This window comes from Pristiophorus japonicus, chromosome 11, assembly GCF_044704955.1.
Source record: "Pristiophorus japonicus isolate sPriJap1 chromosome 11, sPriJap1.hap1, whole genome shotgun sequence".
NCBI classification, from domain to species: domain Eukaryota; kingdom Metazoa; phylum Chordata; class Chondrichthyes; family Pristiophoridae; genus Pristiophorus; species Pristiophorus japonicus.
The window spans coordinates 165,914,564-165,935,490 of NC_091987.1; the positions used below are offsets into that span (position 1 = coordinate 165,914,564).

General features: G+C 51.3%; 1 protein-coding gene across 4 annotated transcripts in view; it reads left to right on the forward strand.

Moving 5' to 3' along the window:
- The first annotated feature begins 354 nt into the window (after nucleotides 1-354).
- nfrkb (nuclear factor related to kappaB binding protein) overlaps nucleotides 355-20,927 on the forward strand; it is an 84,670-nt gene continuing 64,097 nt past the window's right edge. For 2 of the 4 annotated variants that reach the window (XM_070894244.1, XM_070894247.1), the window contains exons 1-10: nucleotides 355-401; nucleotides 2,547-2,696; nucleotides 4,176-4,377; nucleotides 5,092-5,219; nucleotides 5,925-6,102; nucleotides 8,387-8,488; nucleotides 9,114-9,187; nucleotides 14,537-14,621; nucleotides 16,480-16,660; nucleotides 19,286-19,391. In XM_070894244.1, the coding sequence (XP_070750345.1) occupies nucleotides 2,562-2,696; nucleotides 4,176-4,377; nucleotides 5,092-5,219; nucleotides 5,925-6,102; nucleotides 8,387-8,488; nucleotides 9,114-9,187; nucleotides 14,537-14,621; nucleotides 16,480-16,660; nucleotides 19,286-19,391 (1,191 nt within the window). In that variant the 5' untranslated portion in view covers nucleotides 355-401; nucleotides 2,547-2,561. Of the gene's footprint in view, nucleotides 402-480; nucleotides 2,472-2,546; nucleotides 2,697-4,175; nucleotides 4,378-5,091; nucleotides 5,220-5,924; nucleotides 6,103-8,386; nucleotides 8,489-9,113; nucleotides 9,188-14,536; nucleotides 14,622-16,479; nucleotides 16,661-19,285; nucleotides 19,392-20,927 lie in introns of those variants that run through there. The other 2 variants (XM_070894246.1, XM_070894245.1) reach the window with 2 other exon arrangements.

A 20,927-nucleotide genomic window follows, 5' to 3' on the forward strand; every position in this document is an offset into this window, starting at 1 on the left:
AGGTTGTGGTCTGAAATTGTTGAACTCGATGTTGAGTCCAGAAGGGGACGGTATGCCTGTGGCAGAGTGCCTGAGAGAGCTGCAATAGTTGGTGTGAGCGGCTGAACATCCCTCGGCCTCTGTCAGTCTGTGTTACCTCAGATCTGGGTACAGCCCCGGCTGCTGCCCGCCGAGCGGGGCGGCCCTGCGCTGCACATCGCTGGGCGGTGCAGGTTGTGGGCTGCCTCGCCTACCGCCGAGTGTCCCGGGCCCGCTCCGCTCCGCTTCCCCCGGGCCCCGGAACCCAGTGCCGGGCGGCGGCGGAAGTGGTTCCACCGGAACCGGGCTTCAGGCTGCAGTTTCCGGTCCGTCAGTCGCGAATTCCCCGGGCCGGAAAAACAACAGCCGCCGAAGCGGGACAGGTGAGAGGAGGGCCCGAGGGGCAGGGGGAGCGGGTCCGGGGGTGGGGTGGAGAGAGGGAGAGGGAGAGGGAGAGGGAGGGCCCGGGGGCAGCGGGCCCGGCGGTCGGGTCGGGTCTGGTCGCTCTCCGGACTCGCTCTGCGACAGTCCCGCTGCCTCACAGTAACATTGTCTGTTGCTTTGTGTCTCCGTCCATTGATAAAGAACGGATTGATGTTATTGACAGACTAAAGGGAGAGGGCCAGAGGCAGAGAGGGAGGACCTGTGTTGATCGCAGGTTTCCCAACTCCTGGTTTACGCCGGCTGTGCTCTCGATAACCCCCATCTCCAGCTTTCAAACTACTGTCAGTTGTCCCCACGCTGTGGAACCTTCTCGAAGCATAACTTGGGCAAATTCCGGAGCAATTCTGTGACACCTAGGCCCCAATAAAAAGGGACTTGCTGTTATTTTTTGTTATTCATTACGTAGGCTTTGCTGGCAAGGCTGGCATTTATTGCCCATCCCCAATTGCCCCTTGAGAAGCTGGTGGTGAGCTGCCTTGAACCGCTGCAGTCGAGTGGTGAAGGTGCTCCTACAGTGCTGTCAGGAAGGGAGTTCCATGATTTTGACCCAGCGACGCTGAAGGAAAACTGATATACTTCCAAGTCAGGATGGTGGAGGTAGAAGTTGCGAGTTTGGGAGGTGCTGTCGAAGAAGCCTTGGCGAGTTGCTGCAGTGCATCTTGTAGATGGTACACACTGCAGCCACGGTGTGCTGGTGGTGAAGGGGAACTTGGAGGGGATGGTGCTCCCATGCACCTGCTGCCTTGTACTTCTAGGTGGCAGAGGTCGCAGGTTTGAGAGGTACTCCTGAAGAAGTGGACTGCTTTGTCCTGGATTGTGATGAGCTTCTTGAGCGTTGTTGGAGCTGGATTCATCCAGCCAAGTGGAGAGTATTCCATCACACTCCTGATTTGTGCCTTGTAGATGGTGGAAAGGCTTTGGGGAGTCAGGAGGTGAGACACTCGCCATAGCCTTTCCACCATCTACAAGGCACTCTGACCCACTCTTGATGCCACAGTATTTATGTGGCTGGTCCAATTAAGTTTCTGGTCAATGGTGACCTCCAGGATGTTGATGGTGGGAGATTCGGCGATGGTAAAGCCATTGAATGTCAAGGGGAGATAGTTAGATTCTCGCTTGTTGGAGATGGTCATTGCCTGGCACTGGTGTGGTGCGAATTTAGAGTTGAGAAGAATAAGAGGTGATCTCATTGAAACATGCAAAATTCTTAAAGGGCTTGACAGAACATTGCAGAAAAGCTGTGAAATGCATTAGAGAGGGTACAGAGGAGATTTACGAGGATGTTGCCAGGACTGAATTTTAGCTATGAGGAAAGATTGGATAGGCTGGGTTTGTGCCCTTTTGAACAGAGGAGGCTGAGGGGAAATTTAATTAAGGTGTATAAAATTATGAGAGCCTAGATAGATTGGGTAGAATGGACCTATTTCCCTTCGGAGTGGGTTTTGGGGGTCTGGAACTCACTGCCTAAAAGTGTTGTTGAGGCCAAAACCCTCATCACATTTAAAAAGTACTTGGATGTGCACTTGAAGTGCCGTAATCTGCAGGACTATGGACCAAGAGCTGGAAAGTGGAATTGGGTTGGATAGCTCTTTTTCGGTCGGCGTGGACATGATGGCCTCTTCCTGTGTCGTAAACTTCTATGATTCTATGACTTCAAAAGTACTTAATTGGCCGTAACGCTTCCTGAGGTTGTGCCTGCAAGTCTTTCTTTTTAATAGTGTTTACATTTGCTGAAGTTGTGACCCGTCACTGGTCACCCACGGGTAAGACCAGCTGGGGCGTTCTGACTGGGGCACCAGGCTGATCGATTGCGGGGAAGCTGCTATATGTGGAACAAAGGAAAGATCAGGGCCGGGTACGAGAGGAGTGCTGCCTTGGTGTGCACAGGCGGATATTACACAACAGGACACACCAGCAGAGTTTGAACCTGTCCTGTGGTGGGGGCGGTAAACCAGCTCGGGGTCCTGGAGTGGACGTTTCAACGTGAGCAGTGGCGACCCACTCTGGAGGTTAATTTATCTTTTCTGTGGCTCCATTTAATTTGATTCTTGATGCTTCTGTTTCCTAACCCCATGTTTTCTCAGGTTGGAACATTGAGCATGGACTGTCTGGATCATATGTTGACAGACCCCTTGGAACTGGGATCTGCTGGTGAGGTCAATGGCGCTGACATCATGGAGGAGTGTTTGCTCGGAGGGACCAGGGTCCGTCTTCCGGAGGATCTGCTGGAGGATGTGAGTACTGTACAACCGTGAGCCTGTATGTTGGTCTCTAAACAGGCACTGAAGCTGTTTCGGGTTTTTAACTAACTCTTCGGGTTGTCTATAATTGTTAGTGTCAATCACTGGGTAGTGATGCCGTGCAAGACTCAGTAACGGGAAACAGACCAGAGCTTAAGTGTGGGAGAACATGTGGGGGGTAGTGATCACAATATAATTAGGTGTCAGCTGTGGCTCAGTGATAACACTCTCACCTCTGACTCAGAAGATCGTGATCCAAGTCCCACTCCAGAGATTTCAGCATGTAATCCAGGCTGACACTCCAGTGCAGTATTGAGGGAGCGTTGCACTGTCGGAGGTGCCGTCTTTCGGATGAGACATTAAACCGAGGCCCCGTCTGCCCTCTTAGGTGGAGATCTTGTGACACTATTTGAAGAGGAGCAGTGAAGTTCTCCTAGTATCGATCTTCACTAAAACAGATTATCTGTTCATTTATTTCATTGTGTGCCAATTGGCTGCTGCATTTCCCTTTTTACAACAATGACTACACTTCAAAATTTGCTGTGAATCGTTTTGGGAATCACTATATAAATTAATAGTCTCATTTTCTTTTAAATTTGCCCAAAACTGCAATACATGGCACAAAGATTGCCTACTCACAGCAGAGGCTGCCTCTTGCTCAGCTGGCATCTGAAGACACTGACGGCTGTCAGCGGCTAACGTTTGTTCCCTCCTCCCGGAGATCTTTGTCTCTTGTTTCCTCAACTTATTCCTCATTGCTTTAGTAACATTTCGATCCCTTAAAGATGACCTGATTCCTCTGCCAGTGCAGGTGGCCCGCTGTGAGCTCTCTGTATTAGTTAGTGTGAGTATCACTCAGCAGTGAATGGTTTGGTGTCACAGTTCGGATGATTTGAAAGTAAGAAGCATGTTGCTGCCTTGCGGCTCGTTTTGTAATATTCTTCTTAAACCTGGACTGTGACTTTCTGTCCTTGCTCCTCCCGTGTGAAGCTCCGTGTCAGCTGTGCATGAGGGAGCTCTCAGTAAATGCAGTGCTGTGAGCTTGGGGTGACTTTAGCATCACTGCTTATACCTGAAACTCCCTCGGCTTCTCCATTGGCCAACTAGTGTTTAATTCTCTCACACTTCACTGTCATTATTTTTAGCGGAGAATCACTTCCGACTTTCCAGTATCCAGCTCTGGGTCCGTTTGCAGATTATTCGCAATGGCTGGTGTGCAAAATAGACGTGAAGGTGGTGCTGTTGTTTGGATCAAATTGCACTGTGAGGCTACGGTTGGGCGAGCTTTAACCTGTGACATGCGCAGCCTGGGCTCACTTGAGGTTGGCACTGGGTGCAGAAGTGGAAATGTGTTTCATTCTTCCCAAATTCACCAACAATATTTTGGAAAAGCTGTTTTCCAGGGGATTCTGCTGGTATTCTTGATTATGGCACGGTGTGCAAACACTGAGATTGAACTCTCTGTCTCCATAGCCTGATATCTTCTTTGAGGTGGTGAGTCGCAGCACTTGGGACGAGGTCCTGTCTCAGTCCCAGCGAGATCACTTGAGGAAGTTTCTTCCTCAGTTCCCCGAGGATAACCTGGAGCGACAGGACAACATCATCGCTGGGCTCTTCAACGGGGACAACTTCCGCTTCGGCAACCCTCTGTACATCGCTCAGAGACTCTTCCGCGGTAAGTTCCTACAGCACCCTATGAGTGTACAGCGATGTAACAAGGACCTTGTGCTTTACTCAACAAGAGAAACGAATGGGGAAGACTTTGGTTCTTTAGATTTTAATAGAAAGGGGATGAATTGCAAAGAGTTCTTTGAAATTCTGTACAATATCAATGAATAGGAAGCATTTTTCATACATTGGAGTTCTAAATTTCATAATTCTCATCCTTGTTTACAAATCCCTCCATGGCCTCGCCCCTCCCTTTCTCTGTAACCTCCTTCAGCCTCAACTCTCCCGAGATGTCTGAGCTCCTCTAATCCTGCCCTACTGAGCATCCCTGATTATAATCGCTCAACCATCGGTGACCGTGCCTTCTGTTGCCGAGGCCCCAAGCTCTGGAACTCCCTCCCTAAACCTCTCTGCCTCTCTATCTCTCTTTCCTCCTTCAAGACGCTCCTTAAAACCTACCTCTTTGACCAAGTTCCTGCACTAATTTTTACTTATGCGGCTCGGTGTCAAACTTTTAGCGCATAATACTCCCGTGAAGCGCCTTGGGACTTTTCACTACGTTAAAGGCGCTATATAAATACAAGTTGTTCTATAGAATGGGACTGAATGGGAAGGAGTTTGACTGATAGGAATTAAGTGTAATGGTGCTTTGTTGGGGTGGAGGGGATTTTATTTGTTGGCTGGAGTGTTTATGTTGCTGGTGTTTGTCTTTTGTCTCCAGATGGCCACTTTAACCCAGAGGTGGTTAAGTACAGAAGGCTGTGCATGAAGTCGCAGTATAAGCGGTACCTGTACGCCCAGCAGCAGTACTTCCACAAGCTTCTCAAACAAATCCTCGTCTCCAGGAAGGTAGGAGTGACTCCACAGGTGGTGCTGAGGGAGTGGGGGTGGAGGGGCGTCCTTACAGTTAATAAATCAGTTAGCTCAGGGAATTCATGGTAATTATTGTAACACTTATGGTAAAGCACTGAAGGCATCTGTCCATAACTTCATGGTAAACTCTGGAGCAGACCCCAGAATAATGAAAGGGTGAGGTTAAGAGCAGAGTACAGTGGGGTAAAGCACGGACACTTGTGAATTAAGTTCATTGGTGAATCGGTGCCAGGTGTGTCGCTGCATGTTTCTGTGAAGTTAAATGTCTTCTGTGGATTTTCATGTTAACTAGTCTGACCACTGACTGATGAGTCTATAGTTTATTGCCCCACATGTCAGACCCTGCTAGTTTCAAATATTTCAGATTTTGACTATTTTAAGTGTAGAGATATACACCAGTTTTAGTGGGGAGAGATTGGGGCATTGGGAGCATGTGGGGGAGGTGAATAAGGCACTGCTGGATATTGAGACCGGCAGAGACGCTGTACGGGCAGGAGTTGGTAAAGTGCGTTGTGAAAGACTGGTCATGATGGCACTGGAAACTGGCTCCTACTTCTGAGGAGACAGCAGTTAGTCCCAAAGGTTGCGTATTTTACATCTCCGACTGTTGCTCTGAGCCTGAACCTGTTGTAACAGCAAATCAAACCATTGTGTGTTTCTGTTCATTGGTTGGTATTTCAGGAGTTGCTGGAGCTGGCGAGAAAGAGTGGTCCAGACATGGCCCTGAAGAGGAAATACCATGCAATCTCCAGCCAGAAGGAGAAGGAGGAGGAGAGGCGCGCGCACAGTCGATACGAGAAGATACTGCGAGAGGTCAAGGAGCAGTGTGAAGATAACAGCATCTCATCGGATGAGGAAGGTAAGAACACGGATGGTGATGGGCTTGCTCACTGCAGCACAGCCAGCTGCAGTCCGGTCAGGCACAGTGCCAGGGGTAAGGGTCACAGGAAGCCGGGGTCAGCCCACCTACCTACCGTGTACATTCAGGGACAGCTGTATCTTCCTGCGATTCAATGCCCACAACTACACAGCACCCCAGGGCCAGCCCAATGGGCAACGTGGCACTAGTATAGTTGCTTTAGACTTGTGCTCTACCCTTCTGCTAATGCAGCCCAGCACAAAGGAATGGAAGGAAAGTCCAGGATGTCACAGGCCCATTAAGGAAACCCATGTCCAGTATGCTAACTCTCTCATTAACTACCATGTCCAGTACCCTAACTCTCCTATTAACTATCATGTCCAGTACGCTAACTCTCCCATTAACTACCATGTCCGGTACGCTAACTCTCCCATTAACTACCATGTTCAGTACCCTATCTCTCCCATTGAAGCCCATTCCCCTAATGCTCAATATACTTTTGAAGCCGATCTCTTTTTAATTCATTCATGTGGGTGTCACTGGCAAGACCAGCATTTATTGCCCATCTCTAATTTCCCTTGAGAGGGTGGTGGTGAACTGCCTTCTTGAACCGCTGCAGACTGTGTGGTGATTGTGCTCCCACAGTTCGGTTAGGGAGGGAGTTCCAGGATTTTGACCCAGTGACATTGAAGGAACGGTGATATAATTCCAAGTTGGGATGGTCTGTGACTTGGAGGGGAACATGGAGGTGATGGTGTTCCCATATTCCTGCTGCCCTTGTCCTTTGGCAGAGGTTGCAGGTTTGGGAGGTTCTGTCGAAGAAGCCTTCAGATTTGCTAGGGCACCTTGAGGCCAAGGGCAGTCACTCTCACCTTACCTCTGCAATTCAGCTCTTTTGTCCATGCTTGGACCAAGACTGTAATAAGGTCTGGAGTGAAGTGGTCCTGGCAGAACCCAAACTGAGCATCGGTGAGGAGGTTGTTGGTGAGTAAGTGCTGCTTGATAGGACTGTCGCTGATGATTGAGAGTAGACTGATGGGGCGGTAATTGGTCGGATTGGATTTGTCCTGCTTTTTGTGGACAGGACATACCAGAGCAATTTTCCACATTGTCAGGTAGATGCCAGTGTTTAGCAGTACTGGAACAGCTTGGCTCGAGGCGCGGCTAGTTCTGGAGCACAAATCTTCAGCATGACAGCCAGGATGTTGTCCAGTGCGCTCAGCCGTTTCTTGATATCACATAGAGTGAATCGAATTGGCTGAAGACTGGCTTCTGTGATGGTGGGGACCTCGGGAGGAGGCTGATATGGATCATCGACTCGGCACTTCTGGTTGAAGCTGGTTGCAAACGCTCCAGCCTTGTCTTTTGCACTCACGTGCAGGGCTCTGCCATCATTGAGGATGAGGATATTCATGGAGCCTCCTCCTCCCGTTAGTTGTTTGTTTGTCCACCACCATTCACGACTGGATGTGGCAGGACTGCAGAGCTTTGATGTGATCCATTGATTGTGGGATCACTTAGCTCTGTCTATAGCATGCTGCTTCCGCTGTTCAGTATGCATGTAGCCCTGTGTGGCAGCTTCACCAGGTTGGCACCTCATTTTTAGGTACGCTTGGTGCTGCTCCTGGCATACTCTTCTACGCTTCTCGTGAACCAGGGTCGGTGACCTGGATTGACGATAATGGTGGAGTGAGGGATATGCCGGGCCATGAGGTTACAGATTGTGGTGGAATACAATTCTGCTGCTGCTAAGGAGAAGGAGTAGACTATTCAGCCCCTCGAGCCCGGTCCGCCATTCACTTAGATTGTGGCTGATCTCTATCTTAGCTCCATCTACCCGCCTTGTTCCGTAACCTTTATTACTCTTGCCTAACAAAAATCCACCAATCTCAGTTTTGAAATTTTCAATTAACCCAGTCTGAACAGCTTTTTGAGGAGAGTTCCAGATTTCTACTACCCTTTGTGTGAAGAAGTGTTTCCTGACATCACCCCTCAACGGCCTAGCTCTAATTTTAAGATTATGGACCCGCTTCATGGTCAATATATCTTTCCTGAGTTGCGGTGCCCAGAACTGACTGCTGAACTCCAAATGAGGTCTAACCAGAGCTTTATGTAAATATACATAACATCCACCCCCTTGAGCTAAAGGCCAACATTCCATTAGTCAATTGCTTTTTGTACCTGTCCACTACCTGTTAGTGATTTCTGCACTTGGTTCCCTAACTCTCTAACAGTGTCGTGTCCTCTCTGATCTGGTGATGTGTCACGTTTCTTTGTATTGTAGAGGTGTGCTCCTGGCTCCCCAGTTCTCCAACACATCCTTCAAGTCCCAGCGTAGCGCTGAGAGCTGTGCCAACCCTCTCCACACAGGACATGAAGACAGTCGGTGAGTAAACACTGCCTCATTCCATCTCCTCTGACCGTCTGTTCAGTCCCTCAACCCTGCGTCACACCACTCTCACTGTGCGTCCTGCTGCTCAACGTGAAGCTCTCGGGAAATGGGCCTGTTAGAGAGAGCTGTGTGAATTGTCACTGAATGTGGGTTGTCCCTGTCCCTGTGTGTGTGTTGTCCCTGTGTGAGAATGAGGTCTTGCCATGTGCTGAGAGTCAGACTGCACCGAGACGCCAAATAGGGTTTGCAATTATCTTCACAAAATTTTCGGCTTTTAAAGTCACTCCCAAGGCTCCTCGAATGACATGGCAAGTTCATGCAGCCAGTAACTGAGCGATCCCACTGCCCATGCTGATCGTGTGCTGCAGTATCCAACACCCTTGCCCCTCCACACACTGCACCAGCCCATCCCCGCCATCGCCCCTCTCTTTTCCCACCCCCCCCCCCCCCACCCGCTGTCTCCCATATGCCCTTCACACATCGTTCCCCCTGTTTCTGCCCACCAGCCCTACCTCCTACCACGCGCCCCGTACACTTGTGTCAGTGAGAGTGAGATTGATGTGAGCGATTTGAGGTGAGTGGTTTGGTACCACATAATACCAGTCTTATTGTGTTACAGATAAGCCTGAACTGGGGGATGATGAGTTGAAGATCATGTTAAGGAAACACGTTGAAAAGCGAAGACAGCAGCCGGTAAGCTGAGTTGTAGCGAGGTGTTGGAAACGTGTTGTGCCCAGAATCACTGGTTTATACAGCTGGTGCAGCGTGCCGAGCACCAACATATTGCAATGCAACAGGGTTGGTACCCACCCTTCGCACTGCCCGGGAGGTCCCAGCTTTGGTTAATGAGCGAGGTGACCAGATCTCTCAAGATCTCATGGTTGAGTAGTGAGATATTTCAGCCAGTGTTCCTGCTTTTGATCATTATCCATGTGTGCAAGTGTACATGCGTGTGTGTGTACAGATAGCACCTGGATTGACTGGCCCTCCATGGACCAAGAGCTTGCCGATGCTCACTGTGTTGGATCATTTGAAGATTGGCCATTTGGTTTAGTAGCTGGAGCTTGGGGACACCTATTGGTCAGTATCCCAGGATAGGTCACCATTGAGTGAGGGTTGAGGGATGTGATGTTCTCTAATTCTGAGTGTCTGATGTTTGCTGGACTATCCGGTGAGAGGAGATGAGGCCTAACCTGATCGGCACACCCCTTCAGCGAGTGGGGGACAACGGAAAAACTGACCAAGGCAGAGCCCGGGTCATGGTCACCTTCACCGCAGGGGAGCAGTGCACTGTCGCCATCTGAACTGCAGGACGTGATCGATCCTCGCCCTCTGGCCCAGCTCTGTATGTGGGTCAATGCCTTTAGCAGCCACAGGATTACTCATTCCCAACTCCGTGTGGAACTGTGAACTTCCAGGCAAGCTGAGCTCCCTGAAGAGCTGATGGCAGGATCATTGCAGGCAATGGCCCAGCACTGCCCCCACAGAAGAGGGGCTGATGAGAGCATAGAGAGAGATTGCCTCAGGACTGCACACTGAGGGATGATCGGGCACAGGGTGTCACACCCTCACAGCTTGCAACCACTCCAGCCTGAATACACAACGCTATCCGGGCCCTTGGCTCGCAGTCAGTGTGTGAGGTCTCCATACCTGAGCTGCACCATATTCAACTGAAAGAAGCAGCTCTGAAATGTGTAGTCACCATGTTTGATTTACATTCTGTCTCAAACTTAAAACTAGCTGGAAGTCTACAGTGGGGAGGCGAGTGTTAAGACCAGTCCCATCTTTTATGGTGGCATGGAGCTGGAGTATAGTTTTGTAGAGAATCACTTTCTCTACCCCCTCCCCGCCCTGTCTCCTGCTGCAGTGTGGGCTGGACGGTGCTGCCCCTGGGCCCTCTCCTCTTCTGGGCCCCGAACTCACGCCTCTCCTGGGCCCCGATCATGTTCCTCTACAGTCTCTCGTCGCCCCTTCGCCCTGACCTTGCCGCTCCTGCTGTACCTGCTCACGCTCCAATCACCGACCTGGACCTTGATGACGTCCCTTTTCACTGCCGTTGCTCTCCTGCTCCAGCACATGCTGCTCCCTAGAGTGGCAGGCCGCCATGCTGCTCCTTCCGCTCCCTGGCCTGCTCCGATGGTGCTCGCAGGCCGGGGGCTCGTGCAGACTGCTGGGCTAGGCAGCCACGCTACTCCTTCCGCTCCCTGGCCTGCTTTATTGGGTCAATGCTCCTTTAACAAGGTCATTCTTTTCAAAATGTCCATTTTCTTCTAAATGTAATTCGTTGGCCACTTCTTCCACAGGGCTCGATTTGTTGACTTACTCGCTGCTTCTCCTGGTGAAAACGTTACTCTTCTGGTTCTGTACTGGTTTCTTTTCTCCGTCCCAGACAGAGTGCGCGGTCCTTGTGGAGGTGAAGCAGGCGCGAGCCCAGGGAACACCTCCCTCTAGTCTGAAAAACAGCCGTTCACCACCGCTCTCTGCTTTCTGCTCTTCTCCATTTGTTTATCCATGCTGTCACTTTAATCCCATGAACTGTAATTTTTCTAACAATTCCCTTATGTGGTACTTTGTGAAATGCCTTTTGAAAGTCCATATACAGATCAAGCGCACTACCCTCGTCAACCCTCTCCGTTACTTCATGAAAGAAATTCACTTAGGAAGCTATGTCCACCTAACATAGGACCAGGAGGAGGCTATTTAGCCCCTTTGAGCCTGTTCTGCCATTCAGTGAGATCACGGCTGATCTGTAACCTAACTCCATGTACCTTCCTCTTCCCCATATCCCTTAATACATTTGGTTAACAGAAATCTATCATTCTCAGATTTAAAATTAACAATTGAACCAGCATCAGCCGCTGTTTGCAGAAGTGCGTTTAAAACTTCTGCCACCCTTTGTGTGGAGAAGTGTTTCTTAATTTCACTCCTGAAAGGACTGGCTTTCATTTTTAGGCAATGCCCCCCTCGTCCTAGAATCCCCAACCAGCGGAAATAGTTCCTCTCTATAGAAACATAGAAAATAGGTGCAGGAGCAGGCCATTCGGCCCTTCGAGCCTGCACCGCCATTCAATATGATCATGGCTGATCATGCAACTTCAGTACTCCACTCCCGCCTTCTCTCCATACCCCCTGACCTCCTTACCCATAAGGGCCACATCTAACTCCCTTTTGAATATATCCAACGAACTGGACTCAACAACTTTCTGTGGTAGAGAATTCCACAGGTTCACAATTCCCTGGGCGAAAAAGTTTCTCCTCATTTCGGTCCTATATGACTTACCCCTTAGCCTTGGACTATGACTCCTGGTAATGGACTTCCCAACATCGGGAACATTCATCCTGCATCTTACCTTTCCAGTCCTGTCATAATTTTATATGCTTCTATGAGATCCCCTCTCACCCCTCTCATTCTTCTAAATTCCACTGAGTATAACCCTAGTCGATCCAGTCTTTCTTCATATGTCAGTCCTGCCACCCCGGGAATTAGTCTGGTGAACCTTCGCTGCACTCCCTCAATCGCAAGCACGTCCTTCCTCAGATTAGGAGAACAAAACTGCACACAATACTCAAGGTGTGGCCTCACCAAGGCCCTGTACAACTGCAGTAAAACCTCCCTGCTCCTATACTCATATCCTCTCGCTATGAAAACCAGCATGCCATTTGCTTTCTTTACTGCCTTTCTTTACTGCCTGCCTACCTTCAGTGACTGATATAGTTCCATGACACCCAGGTCTCGTTGCACCTCCCCTTTTACTAATTTGTCACCATTCAGATAATAATCTGCCTTCCTGCTTTTGCCACCAAAGTGGATAATGTCACATTTATCCACATTATACTGCATCTGCCATGGATTTGCTCATCCACCTAACCTAGCCAAGTCACCCTGCAGCCTCTTAGCAGCCCCCTCACAGCTCACATAGCCACCCAGCTTAGTGTCACCTGCAATCTTGGAGATATTACTTTCAATTCCTTCGTCCAAATCATTAATGTATATTGTAAGTAGCTGAGGTCCCAGCACTGAACCTTGCAGCACCCCACAAGTCACTGCCTGCCATTCTGAAAAGGACTCGTTTATTCCCACTCTTTGCATCCTGTCTGCCAACCAGTTCTCTATCCACGTCAATACATTACTCCCAATACCATGTGCCTTAATTTTGTACACTAATCTCTTGTGTGGGACCATGTATAAAGCCTTTTGAAAGTCCAAATACACAACATCCACTGGTTCTTCCTTATCTCCACTCTGCTAGTTACATCCTCAAAAAACTTTAGAAGATTTGTCAAGCATGATTTCCCTTTCATAAATTTGTGCTATTTACCCCATCTGTTCCCCTTAATATCTTGAAAACTTCAATCAGATCGCCCTTTAACCGTCCAAATTCTAGAGAATGCAACCATAGTTGGGGTAATCTTTCCTCGTAATTTAACCCTTCAAGTCCAGCTATCATTCTAGTAAATCTACGTTGCACTCCCTCCGAAGGTGTGCCCAGAATTGAATGCTGCACTGCAGTTCTACCTGCTCTCTCCTTCAAATTTCAACGCAAGGAAATATCACAAGGATGTCTCTCAGTGGATTACAGTTGTCTCGCACACTGTAGGGTTCATGGTCTACAGGGCTGTAGTGATACCCGCCCTCCTGTATGGCTCAGAGACGTGGACAATATACAGTAGCCACCTCAAGTCGCTGGAGAAATACCACGAACAATGTCTCCGCAAGATCCTGCAAATCCCCTGGGAGGACAGATGCACCAACCTTAACGTCCTCGACCAGGCCAACATCCCCAGCATTGAAGCACTGACCACACTTGATCAGCTCCGCTGGGTGGGCTACATTGTCCGCATGCACGACACAAGACTCCCAAAGCAAGTGCTCTACTCGGAACTCCTACATGGCTGGTGAGCCCAAGGTGGGCAGAGGAAACGTTTCAGGGACACCCTCAAGGGCACCTTGATAAAATGCAACAACCCCACCGACTCCTGGGAATCCCTGGTCAAAGACCACCCTAGGTGGAGGAAATGCATTTGGGAGGGCGCTGAGCACCTCGAGTCTCATCGGCGAGAGCATGCAGAAACCAAGTGCAGGCAGTGGAAGGAGCGTACGGCAAACCAGACTCCCCACCCACCCTTTCCTTCAACCATTGTCTGTCCCACCTGTGACAGAGACTGTAATTGAAGTGTTCAGTCACCTGAGAACTCACTTTTAGAGTGGAAGCAAGTCTTTCTCGATTTCGAGGGACTACCTATGATGATGAGGGTTCAAAAGCATCTCACTGGTTTCCCTGAAGCTTCTTTGAGCCACCTACACCTGCCTGTCTGAGCATTGCTTGTGGGACTCCCTGATGGGACAAGCATTCGCTCTGTCTCTGTCTCCTTGCAGTGTTTTTGAACAGTTGCATCTTTTGGTGGAGAGAACATGATGAAGTGTCGGATCAAACGGACCATCGTAGCCAAGCCAACTGTGGCAGTGATTTGTGAACATTGACGTTGGAAAGCTTGCCTCTCTTCCAGTGTCCAATCTGTGGTCGCACAATATCTCCTCAAATATAATTACAGATATCTAACGGCCAAAGCAACTCCGACACCCTGTTTATATAGATTAGAGAATGACTTGTTTATGGTCTTCGCTCCTTCTCTGCCCCTCCTCTATTGGCCTGTTGTCGAAGTTCAAACTGAGTGGTTCAAGTTGGGGTTCATTGTGGCTGCTGAGCTCCATCAGCCTCCTCCAGTAACTGACCAGAGTGCCAAGAACTCATTCAAAGTCCGTGCGGGATTCTCGTTAATAGGTGTGGAGAGTCACCAGCAGGCTGGTGCCAATGTTAGGAGCCATAGTTAAACTATTGCTACACCACTCCCTTCCCCCTCTCCCCCTCACTTCCCCTCCCCCCCCCCACCCCATCACTTTTCCCTCCCTACCCCCACCCCCTCATTTTTCCCTCCCCCCACCCCTGACCTGCATCATCTCCCTGCCCTACTATTCTTCCCCCACATGCTCCTCTCCTGCTGCCTCTGCCTCATCGTTTTCTCTCATTTGCTGATCCACAGGACCATCCTGACCTGGCCACTGGTGACCTGACTCTCAGTGACATCATCACCCGGATGAATGCCGGCCGAAGGGGTTCGCTAGCAGGTGGGTGGAAGCCGGTGTCATTGATTCCCAGGATGTGGGTACCGTAGCAGGTACAGCATTTAATCCCCACGCCGAGTCGCCCTGAGAAAGTGCTGGTGACTCTATTTGATACACCTGCGTGGTTTGCTGGGCCATTTCAGGGGGCACTGAAGTCCCTGGAGTCACGTATAGGCCACACTGGGTAAAGGCGGCAGCATTCATTCCCTGACGGACATCAATGAACCATTTGGGCTTTTACAACAGATTCATGGTCACTTTTACCAATACCAGATTTCTATTTCCAGGTGTTTTTAAAAAAAATTCAATTCAAATTCTCAAACTGCCATGGTGGGATTTGGACTCATTTCAGGATTATCAGATCACTATTCCACCTAGTGTCTGGAGGGGTGGGTACCGATGTTTGGGTGTGGGGGGAGGGGTGCTGGGTGTGCTGAGGTGCCCGTGTCTGGGCACTTCTGTATTTGAGCTATTTGGAAAGTGTTGTTCAACGGTTTGAGACGTCTCCATTTTTTATGTGTCAACACAGAGCTGCTCGTGTTTGAGATTGGGTTAGCTGTCAAAGCACGTTCACATTCACTGCTAGCACACTTCAAATCTTGGCTAGAAGATAAAAACATCAGTGCGAGGGAGTGAGCGGGAGTAGTGATGGGCAGCTGGTCAGTGGGGTTGAAGGGTGGGCGGATTGGCTGGAGGGAGAGGCATTGGGAAACAAATCATTTGCAGTTTGTAGACCCAGTGTTGGTGTAAAGCACTCCCAGATCAACAGCAACAACTTGCATTTATATACCGCCTTTAACATAGAAAAAGTCAATGCTTCACAGAGACATAAGGAAACAATGGATACCAAGCCAAAGAAGTCATTATAAGTGTTGTAACCCAAAGCTTGGTCAGAGAGAGCCCGAAAGGAGGAGAAGGAAATGGCAAGGCAGAGGAATTCAGTCAGGGAGTTCCCGAGCTTGGGGCTGAGGTAGCTGTGGCACTGCTGCCAATGGTGGGCAAAAGGCGGAGGATGGGATACACAGGAATGTGGAGTCAGAGGAAGATACAGGCGGAGGGTTTGAGAGGTTACAGAGATCGGGGCAGGGACATGAAGGGATTTAAACATGATGATGAGAATTTTAATTGGAGGCATTGAGGAACTTGGAGAACGACACAGGTCAGCAGGCCAGGGGTGATGGGCAAGTGGGACTCGGTGCAGGATAGGATCGGAGTGAGTTCAAGTTCACGGGCCGGAGGATAGGAGGCCAGCCAGGAGAACATCGGAATTGTAGTGTCCGGAGGTGACACAGGAATGGACGGTGGTTTTAGCTGTACATGGGCTGAGGTAGGGGTGGACTCACGTGATATAACGGAAGTGAAAGTGGGTGTTTTGTTGTGATGGAGTGGATAAGTGGGTGCGAGCTTAGCTCGGGGATTAATAGGACTGCGAACAGTCTGATTCAGCCTGAAACAATAGCTGGGGAGGGGGGGGTGGACACGATGACAAGAGCATAGAGTTTGTGCTATGGTCCCAAAATGATGGCTTTGCTCTTCCCAATGTTTAACTGGAGGAAACTGTAGCTCATCCAAGACTGGATGTTGGATGTCGTGTGACAGCAGATGGAGCCGAGTGAGGCCACGGAGAAGGAGAGCTTTGTGTGTAGATGTGGGAGTTGACCCATGTCTTTGGGTGGTATTGCAAAGGGGCAGGGTGGCTGGCCAATCCCTGAGGTAACTGTGGGGGCGGGATTAGAATCCTGAGATCGGCTTCGTCCGGTGATACAGGCGTGGACAGTCGCATCTACCCCAGGAGCAGGCCCTGAGCTCTGCAGGAGGTGGGAAAATCCGCAACTAATGTATTGTTCTCTACCCCACAAAGCTTTATTAGATCTTACATTCCCAAAGAAAAGGGTAAAAGATAAAGAGGAGAGGAAGAAAAAGAAACTGAAAGTGATAAAGACGGAGCCCGAGGATATGGCGGAGTCATCGGGAGCTGAGGGACCCATTGCAGCACCTCCTGAGCAGCAAGTCACACCCAGGCCGGTCACCGTTCCTGAACCGTAAGTAACTCGGCACTTGTTGGATGTTTAAAGCCCACCTCGAGAATCTGGCCAGCATTAATAGCTGCTGACCTAGAGCACAGGCCCAATCTCGTATCAGAGTGTTCCAGCTACTCCGTTACACTCAAAGGTTCCCTCGATGGAAGGGGTACAATCAGTGGGGTGCTGTCTCGGGCCCTGGCTGCTGGAGACACAGTGGGGTGACTTGTGCTGTAGCAGTTGGTTTCGATGAGGTATTCTCCCTGTAACCTGGTGTTTGAAAGGCCCTTTGGTTTTTCCTGCACTACCAGCACCTGCTAATGCGTTGGAGGAGCCTCTGTGAACTATCGGGATGTCAGCAGGGTGTGAGAGAAAGACAGGGCAGGTAATGGGCTTTTTCGACAGCATCTACCAACCTCCAATACTTGGAAGGACAAGGGCAGCAGATGTATGGGAACACCATCACCATCTCCAAGTTCCCCTTCGAGTCACACACCATCCTGACTTGGAAATATAATCGCTGTTCCTTCATCGTCGCTGGGTCAAAATCCTGGAACTCCCTCCCTAACAGCACTGTGGGAGCACCTTCACCACATGGACTGCAGCGGTTCATGAAGGTGGCTCACCACCACCTTCTCAAAAGCAATTAGGGATGGTCAACAAATGCCGGCCTTGCCAGAGACGCCCACATCCCAAGAATGAGCAAGAAAAGGCTTGCTGAATGAGATAGGGGAATGGGGAGCTAAAGAAATGCTGCACCCAGAGCAAGAGCCAAGAACCTGCATTTATATAAAACACCTTTCACATAAAGAACATCCAAAGTCTCTGCACAAAGAGGCTCACGGGCGGCCTACTCCTGCTCCTAATTCTTTTAGTCTTAAGATGGCTTGAGAGAATGTTGTTCAGGATGGGGGAGAGGTTTAGAAAAGGAGTTCCAGGAAGTTTGAGCCCAATTGAATCAATGTGGGAAGTTAGAATTAGGGTGGGAGTGCGGCTGTGAAAGATTTTAAAGACAAGAATGAAGATTTTGAATTAGTTTTATTTGGGAATGTGGAGCCAATGTAGATGAATAAGGGCAGGGTGAGACTTGATTAAGAGGAGATAGTTCCTTGGGCGAGTCTGCAGGTGATAGAGGGAAGAGGAACCAAAGCTGGAGATGATCTGGCTATATTCTGGTAGGAATGGAAGCACGTGCGGGGAGACTCATAGATGGAGGGTGGAGGAGAGGCTTTGGACGATGGTTTATTAGCACGGAGAAGGCCTGTGATAAGAACATAAGAAATAGGATCAGGAGTCGGCCATTTGGCCCCTCGAGCCTGCTCCTCCATTCAATAAGATCACGGCTGATCTGATCATGGGCTCAGCTCCACTTCCCTGCCCGCTCCCCATAACCCTTTACTCCCTTATCGCTCAAAAATCTATCTCCACCTTAAATATATTCAATGACCCAGCCTCCACAGCTCTCGGAGGCAGAGAATTCCACAGATTTACAACCCTCTGAGAGAAGAAATGCTCCCTAGTTCTAGATTCTCCTATGAGTGGAAACATCCTCTCTGCATCCACCTTGTCGCGCCCCCTCATTATATGTCTCAGTAAGATCACCTCTCATTCTTCTGAACTCCAATGTGTATAGGCTCAACCTTTCGTCCTAAGTCAACCCCCTCATCTCCAGAATCATCTGAGTGAACCTTCTCTGACCAGCCTCCAATGCAAGTACATCCTTCCTTAAACACGGAGACCAAAACTGTACGCAGTACTCGAGGTGTGGCCTCACCCATACCCTGTACAGTTGTAGCAGGACTTCCGTGCTTTTATACTCTATCCCCCTTGCAATAAAGGCCAACATTCGATTTGCCTTCCTGATTACTTGCTGTACCTGCATACTAACTTTTTGTGTTTCATGCACAAGGACCTCCAGATCCCTCTGTACTGAAGCACTTTGTAATTTTTCTTCATTTAAATAATTTGCTATTTATTTATTTTTTGATACTTTCCCACATTATACTTCATCTGCCAAATGTTTGCCCACTCATTTAGCCTGTCTATATCCCTTTACAAATTTTTTGTGTCCTCCTCACAACTTGTTTTCCCACCCATTTTTGCATCATCAGAAAACTTGGCACATTACACTCGGTCCCTTTATCCAAGTCATTAATATAGATTGTAAATAGTTGAGGCCCCAGAACCGATCCCTGCGACAGCCCACTAGTTACTGTTTGTCAACCAGAAAATGACCCGTTTATCCCGACTCTCTGTTTTCTGTTAGTTAGCCAATCCTCAATCCATGCTAATATATTACCCGTGAGCTTTTATCTTGTGCAGTAACCTTTTATGTGGCACTTTATTGAATGCTTTCTGGATGTCCAAATACACCATATGCACTGGTGATTGAGAAACTGAGTATCCATAACCAACATGCAGGATCCATGCTGTCTCAAACTAAAAGCATGTTTGATGGTGTTGATGGCAGCATTATGAAGGCATCCTGTGATGCTAAACTATATGGTCTGTTTGGCAGCCTTGTTTGTGGTTGACTGGTCTGTGTGTGTTGTGCAGGCCGTGGTGAAGATTGTGTGTGTTGTGCAGGCCGTGGTGAAGATTGTGTGTGTTGTGCAGGACGTGGTGAAGATTGTGTGTGTTGTGCAGGACGTTGGACGTGGTGAAGATGACGGCAGTTCCTGGAATCACAGCGTGTTTCTTCAGTCTACTGCAGGAGATCTTGCTAGCCGAGGGAGAGGCGAGTGTGGCTGGGGTAAGTGGCACGACAAATTCCTCCCTCCTTCCCCCGCTCTCCCTCCCTCTCGCGCTTTCTATCTTTCCCTCCCTCTCTCGCCCCGCCCCGCCCCTCACTCTCTCGCCCCGCCCCTCCCTCCCTCTCTCGCCCCTCCCTCCCCCTCTCGCCCCGCCCCTCCCTCCCCCTCTCGCCCCGCCCCTCCCTCCCCCTCTCGCCCCGGCCCTCCCTCCCCCTCTCGCCCCGGCCCTCCCTCCCCCTCTCGCCCCGGCCCTCCCTCCCCCTCTCGCCCCGGCCCTCCCTCCCCCTCTCGCCCCTCCCTCCCCCTCTCTCCCCTCCCTCCCCCTCTCTCCCCTCCCTCCCCCTCTCTCCCCTCCCTCCCCCTCTCGCCCCTCCCTCCCCCTCTCGCCCCTCCCTCCCCCTCTCGCCCCTCCCTCCCCCTCTCGCCCCTCCCTCCCCCTCTCGCCCCTCCCTCCCCCTCTCGCCCCTCCCTCCCCCTCTCGCCCCTCCCTCCCCCTCTCGCCCCTCCCTCCCCCTCTCGCCCCTCCCTCCCCCTCTCGCCCCTCCCTCCCCTCTCGCCCCTCCCTCCCCCTCTCGCCCCTCCCTCCCCCTCTCGCCCCTCCCTCCCCCTCTCGCCCCTCCCTCCCCCTCTCGCCCCTCCCTCCCCCTCTCGCCCCTCCCTCCCCCTCTCGCCCCTCCCTCCCCCTCTCGCCCCTCCCTCCCCCTCTCGCCCCTCCCTCCCCCTCTCGCCCCTCCCTCCCCCTCTCGCCCCTCCCTCCCCCTCTCGCCCCTCCCTCCCCCTCTCGCCCCTCCCTCCCCCTCTCGCCCCTCCCTCCCCCTCTCGCCCCTCCCTCCCCTCTCCCGCCCCCTCCCTCCCTCCTCCCGCCCCCCTCCCTCTCTCCCCCCTCCCTCCCTCTCCTCCCGCCCCCTCCCTCCCTCTCTCCCTCGCCCCCTCCCTCCCTCCCTCTCTCCCTCCCTCCCCCTCCCCCTCCCTCCCTCCCTCCTCCCTCTCTCCCCCTCCCTCCCTCTCTCCCTCCCCTCCCTCCCCCCTCTCTCCCTCGCCCCCTCCCTCCCTCTCTCCCTCGCCCCCTCCCTCCCTCTCTCCCTCTCCCCTCGCCCCCTCCCTCCTCTCTCCCTCGCCCCTCCCTCCCTCTCTCCCTCGCCCCCTCCCTCCCTCTCTCCCTCGCCCCCTCCCTCCCTCTCTCCCTCGCCCCCTCCCTCCCTCTCTCGCCCCCTCCCTCCCTCTCTCGCCCCCTCCCTCCCTCTCTCGCCCCCTCCCTCCCTCTCTCGCCCCCTCCCTCCCTCTCTCGCCCCCTCCCTCCCTCTCTCGCCCCCTCCCTCCCTCTCTCGCCCCCCTCCCTCCCTCTCTCGCCCCCCTCCCTCTCTCGCCCCCTCCTCCCTCTCTCGCCCCCTCCCTCCCTCTCTCGCCCCCTCCTCCCTCTCTCGCCCCTCCCTCCCTCTCTCGCCCCCTCCCTCCCTCTCTCGCCCCCTCCCTCCCTCTCTCGCCCCTCTCCTCCCTCTCTCGCCCCCCTCCCTCCCTCTCTCGCCCCCTCCCTC